Source organism: Ictalurus furcatus, chromosome 25, assembly GCF_023375685.1.
Source record: "Ictalurus furcatus strain D&B chromosome 25, Billie_1.0, whole genome shotgun sequence".
Lineage (NCBI taxonomy): Eukaryota > Metazoa > Chordata > Actinopteri > Siluriformes > Ictaluridae > Ictalurus > Ictalurus furcatus.
Genome location: NC_071279.1, coordinates 6,900,078 through 6,916,089, shown reverse-complemented (window position 1 = coordinate 6,916,089; position 16,012 = coordinate 6,900,078). Strand labels below are relative to the sequence as shown.

Below are 16,012 nucleotides of genomic sequence, written 5' to 3'. Positions count from 1 at the left end.
TCTCCCTGTGTGTGTGTGTGATTTCTTTCCTTCTGAATCAGGTCTGCCTATCAGCAGCCAACCTCATACCGACCACGGCTTTTGCTGACAGGGCCTCAGGGTTCGGGTCAGAGCACACACCTGGCCCCTGCTCTGCTGCATCACCTCAACAAGTTCACTGTGCACCGCCTTGACCTGCCCACGCTCTACTCTGTCAGTGCCAAGACCCCAGAGGAGTCCTGCGCTCAGGTCAACACACACACACACATATATATATATATATATATATATATATATATATATATATATATATATATATATATATATATATATATATATATATATATATATATATATACACATACACACACACACACACACACTCGTGCGCACACACTCGCACTCCACTGTGTTTCAACCAGTTTTGGTTGTCAGTTGTGTCCTTTTCACAGCAAGGTCTTTCTCTTTAGCTTTGTGAAAGGAACTGGTAAAGCCTGGATCATGTATAAGCGACATAGATGTTCATTTTTTTAAACTGGAAATAAGATAGGAGTTCTCTGTGTCATAAGCCGTTACACGGCATGGTCAAAGTAATGATGTTATTTCACACGGAATTTAGTATTCGTTCATCATGTTAGCCATGACTGATTGAAGAGGTCATCTTTTTTTTGATGAACATTGCTTATATTTTCCTGTTTGCTAAACTGAACCTATGCAGTAGAGATGGTCTTGTCATTGTATTTACTTTATCAATATTATTTTTGAAAATCTGTTGTCCATAGTATTTTCTGCAGCTTCATTGACTGCAGAGTCTCTCTCTCTGTCTCTTTATCTCTTTCTTCCTCTCCCTCTCTCTCGCCCCCTCTCTCTTTCTTTCTCTCCCTCGCCCTCTCTCTCTTTCTCCCCCTCCCTGTCTGTCTCTCTCTCTCTCTCTGTGTGCCTATCGCGCACTCATAAAGATGAGGTGGAACTCTTGGTTACTTTTATGCAAGTTAAATCCACAAAAGTGTGTTTTGCTGTTATAAAAATAGATTTGTGTCCTTTAGCCATCTAAAGGATGGAATCTTTTAGAGATTCCCAATAGCACTGTGTGACAAATAGGAGTCTGGAGATAAGACTGGATCTTTATTTATTGAGCCCTCACAGTAGATCAATAGAGCCTTATAGTTAGTCATCAGTGTGTATAGAGGGGAGGAGGAAGGCTGATCAGTTTGTTCTGCTGAGTGAATGTCTTTCATTAAGAACATGCGCACAAACACAGAAAACCTTTCTTTAAACTCTGAACAGAGCTGGCACAGTGGATCACCGACATAGAAAAGAAAACCCAATTAATATCGAAGTCATATGACGCAAGCATACTATTGATCTTACAATGTTAATCAAAGAAATGTAGATGATCACTTTCTATAAACTCGCTAACATTGAGACGTCTTGTGTAGTGACGTGTTTAAATACAATATAAATTTAAATTGGCCGAAACGTTCGAGAAAGGTCCTCACCATTTCACTACAGGTGCAGACCTCAGGCTTGATTGTGAGTTTATAAGGCAGTAATTCACAAGGATTTCAGTTTAGTATCCACCAATCAATACGACCACCTCTGTTCAGAATCTGAAGACCTGCCGTTAATTTGCAGACGACGATGATGTAGATGTTGATAAGGACTATTTGAAAGAATCAGATTTACAGGCAAATCCCCCTGCCAGCCTGTTTACACATCAGTTCCACATCACTACTTCCACACCGGTTATCCGTTCTTTATTAATGATGATAAATTTCTAATCAATTGTAATCGATGATGATCAGTTTATGATTAAATGCCGTGATTCATTTCAGTCATGTCCTTTTAAATCGCTGTGTCGATCCAAATTGTCAAATCGTTGTATAAATGAGATAAATGTAAATCGCTGTGGATAAGGGCGTCTGCCAAATCTAAGTGGTAGCTAGCGTAATATTGAAATAATGTACGGAGAGTTAATTAAGTGCGTTAATACAGATTAAGAGAAATGAACACGTACATGATTATCCTCTTCTAGAAAAGTGTCTAATGTAGCACATTGTGTTTGCGCAGTCAACAAGAAGTCTGCAAGATATAGGGCTATGAGCTGTTTCAGGTAGGAGCTGTGGTGCTCTGTCCAGCGCAGCTGTATCCTAAAAACCATTACACTCCTAGTGCTGAAAAATTGCTAGGCTTTTGGTGTAAACCAAAAGTTATGAAGAGTGAAGCTACCCTAGAAGTGCTTTGAGAATAGCACATTGTCAGTTGTGGTTTTTATTACTGAAAGGTGTGTGCGTGTGTGTGTGTTTTGACTCTAGGTGTTTCGGGAAGCTCAGCGGAGTGTGCCAAGTGTAATCTACATGCCACACGTCAGTGATTGGTGGGAGGCCATAAGTGACACGGTGAAGAGTACGTTTCTTACACTGCTGCAGGACGTTCCCTCCTTCACCCCACTCCTCATCCTTTCCACGGCCGAGATCAGCTACCAGCAGCTCCCTGAAGAGGTGAGGACACCTCAGTTTCCTTCTCTCTTTTAAAAATATATGTAGCATATAAATTTTTTTTTTTACATTTCTGTTAACATCTTAGTCAGACCAGTTATAGCATATTAGACTGCATGTAAATGGGGATAATGTTAAACTTTAAAATGTTGCTGTCACAGAACCCCTGAATGATTTTGATGAAGTGCCTATTCTATGCTGTTACCAAGTGCTCCATCACTTTCTGTCCCTTCATTACGCTGCGCGACTCTGACGGCTGGAGTGCTCTTAACAGAGCAGTAAAAAAAATAACACTGCTGCGCTGAGACTGTTGGTAATACGGCTAGGGTTTGTACTTTCTTCAGTGCTGGAACTGAAAACAGCTACATGAATTAAGATAAATGTGTTTAAGGCTATATTTGACACAACTTCTTTATAATTTCAATGGATTGTGAATCAGCCTTTTCAGCTATTTGATGAATGCCCTCTTCGGGTTATTTTGAAGCAAAATCTGTGCTAATGAAAGGCGTTTGGATTTATCTATTGACGCCGATCAGCCATAACATTAAAGGAGACCTATTATGCCCCTTTTTACAAGCTGTAATATAAGTCTCAGGTGTCCCCAGAATTTGTCTGAAGTTTCAGCTCAAAATACCCCACAGATCATATATTATACCAAGCTGTAAATGCTCCTTTCTGGGTGGAAGCAAAACCCCCCCCCGCTGTTTTCGTGTCTCTTTAAATGCAAATGAGGTGCTGAAGAGAGCGGAGCCTTTACAGCTCGTGCTTCGGATACTACGGCAAAAACAAATCAGGAGAACCAGTATGATCGACACCGTAAATACCGGTGTTCAGTCCTATATGTATGGATTATACAGACAGTAAGCATTTTCGGATTAAAAATAAATATGACAACATAGCTCTGGTCTCTGTGAATACAATCAGAGACAACGGTAATTTTAGCCGGATTAGCCGTGGAATTTGCTAACAGGCACTTTCGGAAAGGTGATTTGCAAACATTCACAAAATATAAAGTGCAGTACTTACGTCTTCTGGATATGAAGCTGGATCACGAACAGTTGGTACTGGTCCATGCTTTAGAATAAAGTTTTCAGCAAATCCTGCTTTGTATTGACCCTCGTTCACAAAGCACTTCATACTCCACTGCGTCATCAGTGGCTCTGATGCGGGGAGTACATGAAGTATTTTGTGTTCATTCTTAAAGCCAACATCAGAACACTTAGAAAGCTTATGGAGCTGAGACATTCTTCTATCACTATAGCTGCTCCAGCACGGAGAAAATGGTGGACTGTGTGCAGCTCACTCAGGGGAGGAGCTATGCTAATAGGGCAGAGTCCATTACCAGTTGTGTGTGGGGTCTGTTCCAATGTGACGCCACATTGGATAGAAAATGCGAACGACTCATTTTGAGACACTGTTTATTATTTATGAGGAATACAAAAAATGGTGTGGGTGGGTTTTTACCATTATAGGTGGTTGTGTATGCACACTACCGACACATTTATGTCCAAACACCATGTAAAAGTGAATTTTGCATAATAGGTCCCCTTTAAAACCACTGACTGGTGATGTGAATAACATGGATTATCTTGTTACAGTGGCACCTGTCAAGGGGTGGGATATATTAGGTAGCAATAAACAGTCGGTTCTCAAAGTTGATGTGTTGGAAGCAGGAAAAATGGGCAAGCGTAAGGATCTGAGTGACTTTGACAAGGGCTAAATTGTGATGGCTAGACGACTGGGTCAGAGCATCAAAAAACAGCAGGTCTTGTGCCGTGTTTCCGGGATGCAAAAGAGGTCCAAGGAAGGAGAACTGGTGAACTGGTCATGGGCACCAAAGGCTGATGGGCACGTGGAGAATGAAGGTTAGCTTGTCTGGTCCGGTCCCACAGAAGAGCTAATGTTGTACAAATTGCTGAAAACGTTCATGCTGGCTGTGATAGAAAGTTGTCAGACTACAGTGTATCACAGCTTGGGCTGGGTAACCACAGACCGGTCAGAGTGCCCATGCTGAACCCTGTCCACCACCAAAAGCACCTACAATGCACATGAGCATCAGATCTGGACCATGGAGAAGTGGAGGAAGGTCTGATGAATCATGTTTTCTTTTACATCATGTGGATGGCTGCTTACCTGGGGAAGAGATTGCACCAGGATGCACTATGGCATTCATGTTGATGTTACTTTGACACGTACCACCTAAAGTAAACATTGTTGCAGAACAAGTACTGTACACTCCTTCATTACAACAGCATTCCATGATTGCAGTGGCCTGTTTCAGCAGGATAATGTGTCCTGTCACACTGGACAGATTGCTCAGGAATGGTTTGAGGAACATGACACAGTTCAAGGTGTTGACTCAAACTGATTGAGCATGTTATAGCTGACTGGTGTATTTTCTGTTGATTAAATAGAACAGACAGCTGCAGATCGGTGCGATGTAGGTTGATCTGTAGTACTTTCAGTTGGACTACTGAAAGTGTGAATACATGTACCTCACTCCTACAGCAGAGGGGGACCTTGTACAACTCAAGGCAGATTTTCAGCTGGGAAAAGTAGTCTAATAATCTAAATTCGGCTTTGCTTAATCAATACATGAATCAGTCAAGGTAATGTTTAGTTCTATTTGATCAGTATAGGTGTTTGTAGGCTAATTAAAATTTTAAGAGGTTGGCTTGTATTTGAAATGTATTTTGCTTCATCAAACTTTAACATCCCTATTGGACAGCTGCTAGTCCTTGATCAAAACAGTGCATATGAAAACCACAAAATATAAGATTTGTAACAGAGTTTTTAAAGCTACAGAACTTCTACCTTTTATTATTTTATTTTTTTACTCTTCCTCCCAGCTATATCTGTCTTCAAGTTCTTTCTCTTTAATTCATCTCATTCCTCTTGACACACTTCCTTGACACTATTTCCTCTCACTTCTTTTTGTCCTCTTTGCTTTTTCGCCTTGCCTTTGTTTTAGTCTGCTTTTCTCTTCTCATATCCATCATTTCTATTCTTCCACCAAGGACAACGGACAATGCAGTCAACTCACTACTTTGAAGGAAATGCAGGAGAGAGATGCACAGTGAACGTTCATAGCTGCAAAAAAGTAGCTTCCCTGATTATGCCAAAGGGGAGCTGTTGTGGCAGGGACATGATTTTTAACTCGCAGAGAGAGCTTTTTAAGATCCCTGAGAAGCCCATACTGCGAGCCCAGGCTACCTAGAGTGTGTTGCTGGGGGTTGTGATTGGCTGGTGGTGAAGCTCTTGATCAAAGCCTGTTAGAGGAAGCAGTGCCCACCAGGAGGGCACAGTAATGCTACTAGAGAACAGACTGCTAATTTTATTGACAGAAGCCACTAGTGCTTTCTCTATAAGGCCTATTCATTAAAGCCTGCTTTACTCCCCAAAGGAGACAACATTTTAGGAGATAGTAGATTACCTTGTTGTTTCTCTGTAACATAGGTCTCTGTCAGTGACTTTATATCTTCACTGTTTTAATGAGACTACCAATTTGTCACCCTCAGAAGTCTGTTGGAACAGACGATTTTTTTTCTCGTCTACACCATTAAAACCTCACAGGAATAGTTCAGCCTCTGATTATAACTCTTAGTTGATAAGTTTGCCATTTATGCTGAAGCCTACGTTAGCTTAACCTGATACCTGGTCTGATGGCATTTTTCTTATAGGTTAATATATTTTTATTTGGTGTAGGTAGATTTACCAAAATATAGTTCCATTTTATTTGTATATTGTTTTAACAGTAGATATTACCTTCTTGGATGTAGATATAAGCACATTTGCATGTAGCTCTAAGTCAATAACGAACAAGCTAAAGGTGACAGTGACAAGAAAACTGCCTGTGAAGACATTACTTATTAACCTTGAGAAGAACTGGACTCAGCAGGGGGAACCCTTCCTCTTCCGAACGAAGAAGGAAATATGAAACGTTTTCTTGATGCATACCTTGTACATTTAGGTTTACTCTCAAAGCGTCAGGAAAACCAATGATAAAAAGGGAAACACAACATTTCTAACAATATTGACTATGCTGCCATTTTGCCTAACCCTAGCAGGTTTATCACCTAATTTTGAACAGAAAAAAGTATCAGAATGTTTCATAACAACTGCTCTGTCTGTCTAATGCATCCGCTTACATGAGTTCTGTGGTGGCTGGAATGGTGTAGTACTGAAATTTGATCGTTTGAATTTTAAAAGTCAGTCTATGCTTTGAAAGCCCTTTCAAAGCATCTTCGATGAAGGTGCGCTACCCTTAGATTGACTCACCTTGGTGTGAAAGCCCTCTCTTAATCTGGGTGAAGGTACACCCCCCTCACATACACTTCAGCATGACATAACTTCCAACCAGAAGCAGGGAGGATTGTGTGGGTTTGGGATGTGTGCAGAATTGCGAGGGGAGGTTTTCAGTCAGTGATGGTCCATTTTTGGTATTGCATCAATAGGGGATCGTAACAGCTACTGGAGCTGTTAAAGAGGATTCTGGGATGGTTAGTTTTTAAAGAGATCTATTAGTGTATAGAGCACAAGGATCTCCACAGGTTTAGTTGGCAACAGTTTGCGGGGTCACTTGGCTTCTGGCATGTTCAGCATGACAGCTGTCCTCTCTGCAGTGCTGCACCTCAGGGGTGAGTACTCATTCTGCCTTAGATAGGAATAATAAAAACCTCCGCACTGTCAGCCCTTCCTGCTTCCTGTTTTAGAGAGAAGAACCAGGTGCCAGTCATATTCCTTATATTTGCATCTGTAGTGAAAGTAGGTGGCAACAGTACAGTCACTGAGCGCTTTATTAATAACACTATACTAGTACTGAGTAGTACTATACATTAATATTAGTGTTCCTCAGTTCTTTGTGGCATGGATTCCACAAGCTGTTGGAAACATCCCGTTGAGATTCTGGTCCATGTTGACATCACGCAATTCCTGAAAATTATTCAGATCTTTCAATCTCCTGTTCTGCCACGTCCCAAAAGTCTTCTATAGGATTCGGATCCAGTGACTGGGAAGGCCACTGTAGAACACTGAAGTCGTGTCATATTCATGAAACCAGTTTGAGACGACTTTTGCTTTGTGCATTATCATGTAAGTAGCCATTTGATTATGGGTAAATTGTGGCCATGACGAGATGCACATGGTCAGCAACAATACTTAAGTAGGCTGCGGCATTCAAGCGACATGCTAAGAAAACATTCCCCACAACATTACACTACCTCCACCAGCCTGGACTGTTGACCCATGACAGGTTGTGTCCAGTGATTCATGCTGTTGGCACCAAATTCTGAGCCTATTATCTGTGTGAATCAGCAGAAATCGAGATTCATCAGCCCAGGCTACACTTTTCCAGTGTTCAAGTGTCCAGTTTTGGTGAGCCTGTGCCCACTGCAACCTCCGCCTCCTGTTCTTGGCTGACAGAAGTGGAACCCAACACGGTCTTCTGCTGTTGTAACAATTCACCTCACAATTCGACATGTTGTGCATTCTGAGATGCTTTTCTGCTCACCACAGTTGTACAGGAGTTACTGTACGCTTCCTGTCAGCTTGAACCAGTCTAGCTGTTCTCCGCTGACCTCTCTCAACAACAAGGTGTTTTCCATCTGCAGAGATGCTGCTAACTGGATGTTTTTTCTTTATTGCTTCATTTTGAGTAAATCTCTAGATACTGTTGTGTGTGAAAATCCCAGGAGATCAGCAGATATAGAAATACTTAAACCAGCCCATCTGACACCAACAATTATGCCACAGTCAAAATCAGTGAGGTTACATTTTTTCCCCATTCCGATGGTTGATGTGAGCATTACCCGAAGCTACTGGACTGTATCTGCGTGATTTTATGCATTGCACTGCTGCCACACGATTGTCTGGTTAGATAATTACATGAATGAGTAGCTGTACAGGTGTTCCAGTGAGTGCTCTGTGACTGTATATGTGAATGTGTAAGATTGAGGATTCTGAATAATTGTCTCCAAAGGTGTTGCATATATGCAGTAACCCCTTATTTCGTTTTTACTAGGATTTGCAGCTCTTGGATTTATTGTAGTATCCTTGCTTGTTTTGCTATTTGTAAATTTTGGTTCATTAAGTGTTTAAGTTTAATCCCTTCAGTGATTGTGGAATCAGTTTGAAATCTGCGACTGGTTCTGCCAGTCGTTTTTCTGACTTCATTTGCCTTTCAGCAAAGCAGGCATGTTATGTTGTGTATTAGATTTATTTTCTTCTATTTTGTCTCTGATTTGGTCTTGGTCAATACCCCCACCCATCATCCAGCTCTCCCCCATCTGTAGCATTCATCAACTGAGAGAGAAAATCATTACCTGCTGTATATAAGTGTTGCATACACATTTTCTTCCATGCAGAATATAGTGGAACGATAGCCGAGACAAACCTACCACTAGTACAGCAAAGTCAACCTATCTGGACAATTTTCAGCATTTTGTGGAGAGATGGTTCACAGTAAATATGTGTAAGTCCTGTCCCTCAGTAACAAGAACTACTCCCCTTATTGGTAAAGATGTTAGCCTAAAATGCCTGACCTGTGCGCACACAGATGTAAAGTTCTTTACCGAGTTTGTAATGAACAAACGGTAGGTTTCCACTCCAATTCCCTGAAACAAGTGGAGAGAAACGGACTTAACATGTGATTGAGATTAGGCCTGAGGTGGACAAAATCTATTTCATAAAGCCTCTTATTTTTAGTAGCCTGATAGTACCTGAACGGCTGGTGTCATTAGTTAAGTCAGCAAGCGTGGGTGGCTAGCAGGATAACCAAGTGAAATTGCTAACCTGAGCGTATTTCTATGAATTCCAAGGTGGAAATGCGGTCAACTGACAAGACTGTGATGTTGAGGTCATGAGAAGTGAATATTTTCTGAGAAACCATTCACAGACAGTACAAGGTCGTCTTTGGCACAGGACGCACGCACCTGTCTCTCAAGCCAGACTTATTGATCATCTTATTGATCAGTTTCTGGTCTCTCCTGCAAGAATGCCAAATGGACAGACTTTTCTAGAAAGATTTTAATGGTCTTTTCTGTGTTCCTCTGTCTGCAGGGGCTGACATAATGCAGTACAGAACATGCTGCATCAGCAGAAACCTTATGTAGTTTTGGGGCATGGGGCAAATGAGTTAATTTTTCTAGAGAATGTGCAGAAGAACAATGCCACTCAGTCACGCTGTGGGGATAATGGAGTTTTAGTCCATGTGTATGGAACAGTGTTGTGATCGAGCTGTAATTGGAGGGGCAGGGAGTGGGGCTTGGCAGTAGGAAGATGAACTCGGTATTGCGATAAATTTTGTCACAATGTTGTCTATACTTTAATTGTTCAACTGGTTGGACATCTAAAATCTCATTTAAAATCTAGTTGAATATAAATTGTTTTATTTCCCTCCCAGGCCACGTTACATCGTTATATTTTTTATACTGCAGTGTGATTGAATTCTCAAATCTGATTGGTCAGTAGGTGTGGCTTATTTTTATGTAACAGTACAGCTTGGAGAGTAGTTCCAACTGTAACATGAGTGATGGGTTTATATTAATTCACTGATTAATGTTTCTATACTAACAGCTCATACACTTGGAGTTGTGTGGTGGATGATCCACAGAAACTTAATTAATAATAATAAACAGATTTTTAAAGGGTATTGTTTACAAAAGAAATAGAAATTGATGGCATTTATTTTTGTTTTTTAAATTTGGCAAGGATTTTGTTTGGAGAAGTTTAACTTCATGAACTTAACTTTGTTAAGTATTAACTTTTACAGAGTAAAAGGAGAAGCTGGCAAGGGAACTACTGTCGATCGTTACTATAACAGGAACTAACTTTGTCTCGCGGATGTTTCACAACATCAAATATAACTATAATCCACAAAATGTGCAACATGTCATTGATTAATAAATAAAAAAATTTAATTATTGGCAAATCGCTGTGGTATACGCTGAAAAACTCATAACTGACTCATAACTCCATCCATCCATCTTCTACCGCTTACTGCTTCTTCAGGGTCACGGGGAACCTGGAGCCTATCCCAGGGAGCATCGGGCACAAGGCGGGGTACACCCTGGACAGGGTGCCAGTCCATCGCGGGGCACAATCATATACACACCCATTCATACACTATGGACAATTTAGACACGCCAAGCATGTCTTTGGACTGGGGGAGGAAACCGGAGTACCCAGAGGAAACCCTCGCAGCACGGGGAGAACATGCAAACTCCGCACACACATAGTGTGGGAATCGAACCTAGAGCCTGGAGGTGTGAGGCGAACGTGCTAACCACTAAGCCACTGTGCGCCCCTAACTGACCATACTGTTATACGAAAGTAATATACGCTGGGGTGTATCACACTTCACACCACCTTATCATGTATTGTTTTTGTGTAACAGCATATGGCCCGTTGTTTGCTATGCCTTACATAAATATTTTGAAACGGCCACCTTTTCACAGTTTTCTAATCATTTCCATGGGACTTTGTTGGCTAACCTAAAAACAGTATAACATATTCCAAGTATTGTGATCAGCCTTGTGAAACTTACTGCCAGCTGTGCTAGGCACAGCACTAACTGTATCCCAATAGCAGCTGAGTCTCAGGTGAAATGCCCCTGTCTATGCCAGATGTGAACATGTGGTATTTAGGATTTATGTGGTATTTAGAGTTCATTACACCAAAGACTATTACCAAAAGCCTACAGTATTCACCCTAGATACACTGCAGAAGGCACAGTTAGGACACCAGTGAAGCAGCACTCATTCGCACATAGACAGCAGAGGACAGATCTACACAGTGGACTTTATTGACTGAATTAATATCATGTATCCAGCAATAACTGTAAAATGGGACTAGGGTCATAAAAGAAATGTTTCCTTCGTGACCAAGCAGAAAGCAGAGTTGCCGGCGTTGGTTTGTCATTTAATGTCCAGTGCCCTTTACCTTTTATAGGTGTTTTTGCTGATCTTTGCATTTTCTCACTCTCTATGAGGCCCATCTTTCCACTCTTTATTTATTTATTTTAATGAGCTCATTTTAATTAAATCCTACTTGGAACTGTTCTGCATTAGGACTCTTAAACAGTCTGATTTAACTTGTGTAATAGTAGTTGATCTAGGATGCTTGGAAGTTTTCTAATTTTTTAAAAATTTATTATTAATTATTATTAATTTTTTTTTTAACAATACTGTGCCCTTTTGTTTTCATTCAAATGGCCATCCAGTACTTATTGTTAATTATTCATTGTTAACAGTAATGATGGGGAAAACGTACTGTGCATGAATTCCATTGTAGTTAAACCTTTGTGTGATTTCTGGCCAATAACAGTAATGAACAATAATACTGGGAGTATAACAGTATCGATGGGGGAAAATGTATTAACAGAAAATCACCCAAAGGTCTTCAATAGTAAACAGCATAACATTTGTAAATATTTTATTTCTAATATTGGATTTTAATATTGACCTCCATAAAGAAGTACTGCATGACTGAAAATGATATTAATGTACTGTACATTTTCCCATCATTATTGTTTTCTGCAGAATAATTAACAGAAAGGACTGAATGGCCATTTGACTTTTTCACATGATTATATACACACACGAAGGAGCACATGTCCATTTGAGTTTTGCTATAGAGCATCGTCTAGATATACGGCATGTTTACAAAGAGGCCTTTGGTACTGTGGCTGTGCAGAATGCTACTCTTCACTAGGAGAGATGAAGGGACACTTCACCTACAATTGCAAAAAAAAAGACTGCAAAAAGCAAGTGCACTATAGATATTTATAGATAAATATGATTCTGCAGGCGTTTAAAGTGAGTCGGTTTGCTCCACTTTTGTGCAGTCTGTCATTGCTTTTTATGAAGCCATAGTAATTCTTTTTCTCCACCTGAAACCTTTAATGCATTTTCTGATTCAAAAGCTTTCTTCATTGCTCACATCTTCAGGCACAGGCTGACCTGTCTTGTATGCATATTACATTTATGAATGGAGAGGGTTGAATTATTTCCTTTTGAGTGATGTCAATTTTACATGGGGGTTGTGGCAGGTGTAAAGAGGATATTTCGCTCATATTTCTAATTCTACTTATTGCTGCATGTCCAGCCCGCGACCTGTGATCCTTCAGTCATAGTGCACTACTTGGCTCTGTCCTTAAGGTGGCAACATTTCAATTCAAAAGTGAACCAATTATTGTTCCATTGTTATTAATCATTCATGCATCCCGTGGAAAACTTTCGGAAAGTGCAAGTGATCAGAATGACTTTCTTACCGCTTAGGTGTTTGGATAAAATCACCTGAGAACAGCTTTACTGAGACGTTGTCTTATGTCTGACTCGTGCTAAGAGTGTTGCTGTAGTTTTGAACTTGCCTTGCATTTACAATGCTGTGAAAAATTATTTGCTGATTTGCAAAGATTTATGAGTGTTTATTGAGTTTAATAGCTGCGCTTAGGTGAATTTGCTTCAAGTTATGTGTTTTCTGTGCTTTTTTAGTATAGGGAAAAGTTAAATTATTGTCTCTGGTAATTGCACATGCAGTAGATGGAGGTTAGGTTGAAAAAATGCTGGAATCCAAAATTGTTAATGCTCCTTGTATCCTCAGCTCTGTGTCTGTTCATGGTAGCATTATGGCATTGTCAGGAATTCTAGCTTAATTTTGTCACAGAGCCGTTTCTTGTGTTGAGAAGGTTTTTATCTGTACGCTTAAAATCTACTAAACTAAATCAAAGTTAGTTTAGTTTTATGTATTTCTTATTCTCTGTGTGTTTGTGTAGGTAAAATGCATCTTCAGTCGGTCATACGGTGAGGTGGTGTGTCTAACATCACCTCGGGAGGAGGACCGCAAAAAGTTCTTCAGTGATCTCATACTGGTGCAAGCAGCCAGGCCACCACTCCAACCGAGAAAAAAAGGTACGACAGTGGTGTATGCATATCTATACCGATCTGTGTGCAGATTCTCCAAATGGACTTATTTTTTTTCTTACCAATTAAACTAATGAATCATCGAAGTTTAGTACCATCTCTTGCACACTGTCATGTCTGCAGCTCATATCACGTCTCTCAGTGTCTCCATTTAGAAGAGACTCCTAAATGCCAGCAAGTGTACTATCAGCATTGTAAAATGGCTCCGTCTTCTCACTGCTCTGTCATTGTGGTTTGTATGTGTTACCATAGTTGGTAATTGGCTGATTGGATTTATTACCAGGCTGACTGGAGTGTAAAAGGCTTTCACATACCACACACAGTCCCTCCAGCTGATAAGCGTGCCCCGAGCAAGGGAGGGGAGCTGGTAAGGTCCATCGAGGTCTTCACGTGAGAGAAGGGGGCAGTACGTGGTATATGTACTATAGTATAGTTTTGAACAAATATGCAGGCTTTGTCAATTAGAACTGATAGTGTGATTAGCCTTTGGATTAACGCACGTTATTCTTAATAAAAGACCGTAGTCACTCGTTTAACGCTCTTCACTCTTCGCACCTGACACCTGGAAAGCAGTGCCATATGTAAGGGATAATCCACAGCTAGGTGTACGTTACACGAATTTAATCCACTTATACCATGGTCGCTTGCCAGCACTGACAAGTTAAATCTGTCATTGATGTTTGCAGTGCAAAATCTGACTCAAGGGATAAAACTGACTATTAATTTTCGTTAGTTCTTTTATTTGCCTGATTTCTGCCCACTCTTAATCATACCCAGAGATAAAGTAGTGCGATGAGATTACGTTTATTTGGATGGATTATAATAAATAGTTACGGGAGGTATGAATAGGTGTGAATTACCTGCATCTTTGCCGTGTCTCTACTAATAATGAAGCTGTGAGTTTAACTACTGTATGCACCTGTAACTGTGTTACTGTGGTTACAGTTTATAAGCACCATGTTCATTTAGAGCGATGATTAAACGGACTGGAACTACCTGTGCCTTACACAGTTTGAACACACACCTTCCAGCCAATCAGAATCGAGTATTCAGACAGACCATGGTATAAAATTGTTTATTCAGCATGCAGTACGCCGAAGCGTACTCCTGGGCTGTGTGTGCTGCATTGAGGAAAACAAACTTTGAAAGTGAAACAAAGATGATGTGCAAGAACTGATGTGATGTGTATTAAAACACATCAGTTGCCTTTGTACATTATCCCTACTGCAATATACACTGAATTGAAAAATCCCCACGGTTTTTCTCTGGCTTCTCCTTTATAGCCCACTACCCAGCCTCTAAATCGATACATTTACGAGGCCAGATTTTCTCTCACCGCTAGACAAGTGTGTTTGTGTAAGAAGAACCAGCATAAAGTCGTGTTTTGACAGTATGGGGAAAGAAATATGCCCTAGTCCTCAACTCATATTCAAGGTCAACCCCCAAATGTTTTGTAAAATCCACTTGTAACTGAACATTACATTTGCTTTAAGTCAGAAACTTCAGGAAGAGCTGGAAGATTCCCCAAAGTCTTTAAAATCGTGTGTGTGGGGCTTAGTTTGGCTTCCAGGTAAGTTAAGACGTTGACGGTCAGTGAGTGGTGGATCGAAACATTATAATGTGTTTACGCCGGCAAGAATCCCGCAAACACGTGGCTAACTAGACACATGTGCATGTGCGCAGGAAACGCTCTGCTTTCTTTCACTATAGTGGGTGTAATGAGAGCGTGGGCTTTAAAATGGTAATATAAACATGAAGACTCACTGATGTGAGCCAGAGCTGCCCTACTTCCTACTGTCAGCCCCCATCTTGCTGAGGTTAGAAAGACATCGAAACTTCAGTAATAGTTACACTTCTTGTTAGCATGGCTTGCTTTCTGGCTTCTCGACACAAATTCCTGACGCTGAGGTTGTTGAGCAGGCGTCTGAGCAGAGACTCTGCCCATGGCCTGCTAGGTGTTCCCTCTGGCTGCGAGAAGATTCCCAAGTTGAGCATCAGCAATTTTTCCTTTCAGCCATGTCACTTCAGTAGAGTTACATGTGTCAGTGTGTTTACCCTTTGATCACTTTAAATTGGGCTTCAGTTCAGGTCTCGCAAGTTATTTCACAAGTTATCTCTGCGCAGAGAAGTCTGACTTCGGAGTTCAAAAGCTTAAAATCAGTTTCTGCCTCTACATCTGTAGGGATACGAAAAAGTTTGGTTGTAGCTTTTACAATCACAATGTTCTCCGTTCTTGCTGTATAGTTTCCCGCTGAGTAGCAGTGCGATTAGTATTACTATGCTTGGGTGAAGTTTCTATCCTCTGGCAAAATATATATTGGAGATGCTGAGTTTCTAAATTTCTGAGATTTGCACTTTGTTGCATCAGCAGTTAGCAGGCTTAGGTGAAATACCAGAAATATTGTACATTGCTGGTAAATTTGCTTTACTGTCAGTAGTGTTAATAAAGTGTGAAAATTAATTTTTTTGTTTTTGTTTGTTTGTTTATTTTTACTTTCAAGAATGAATCCTAGAAACATTATTTTGGGCTTATTCTGTACCTTAGGACCATTGAAATGTATACTTAAAATAGGTTTAGCTTGCCCTTTATAAAGTAGGGTTTTTTTAATAAAGAGA

At 40.5% G+C, this 16,012-nt stretch overlaps 1 protein-coding gene across 2 annotated transcripts in view; it reads left to right on the top strand.

Moving 5' to 3' along the window:
• The window catches only part of atad2b (ATPase family AAA domain containing 2B), a 78,998-nt gene that overhangs the window by 19,936 nt on the left and 43,050 nt on the right, over positions 1–16,012 (top strand). For both annotated transcript variants that reach the window (XM_053613844.1, XM_053613845.1), the window contains exons 18-20: positions 42–228; positions 2,295–2,480; positions 13,249–13,384. In XM_053613844.1, the coding sequence (XP_053469819.1) occupies positions 42–228; positions 2,295–2,480; positions 13,249–13,384 (509 nt within the window). The remainder of the gene's footprint in view (positions 1–41; positions 229–2,294; positions 2,481–13,248; positions 13,385–16,012) is intronic.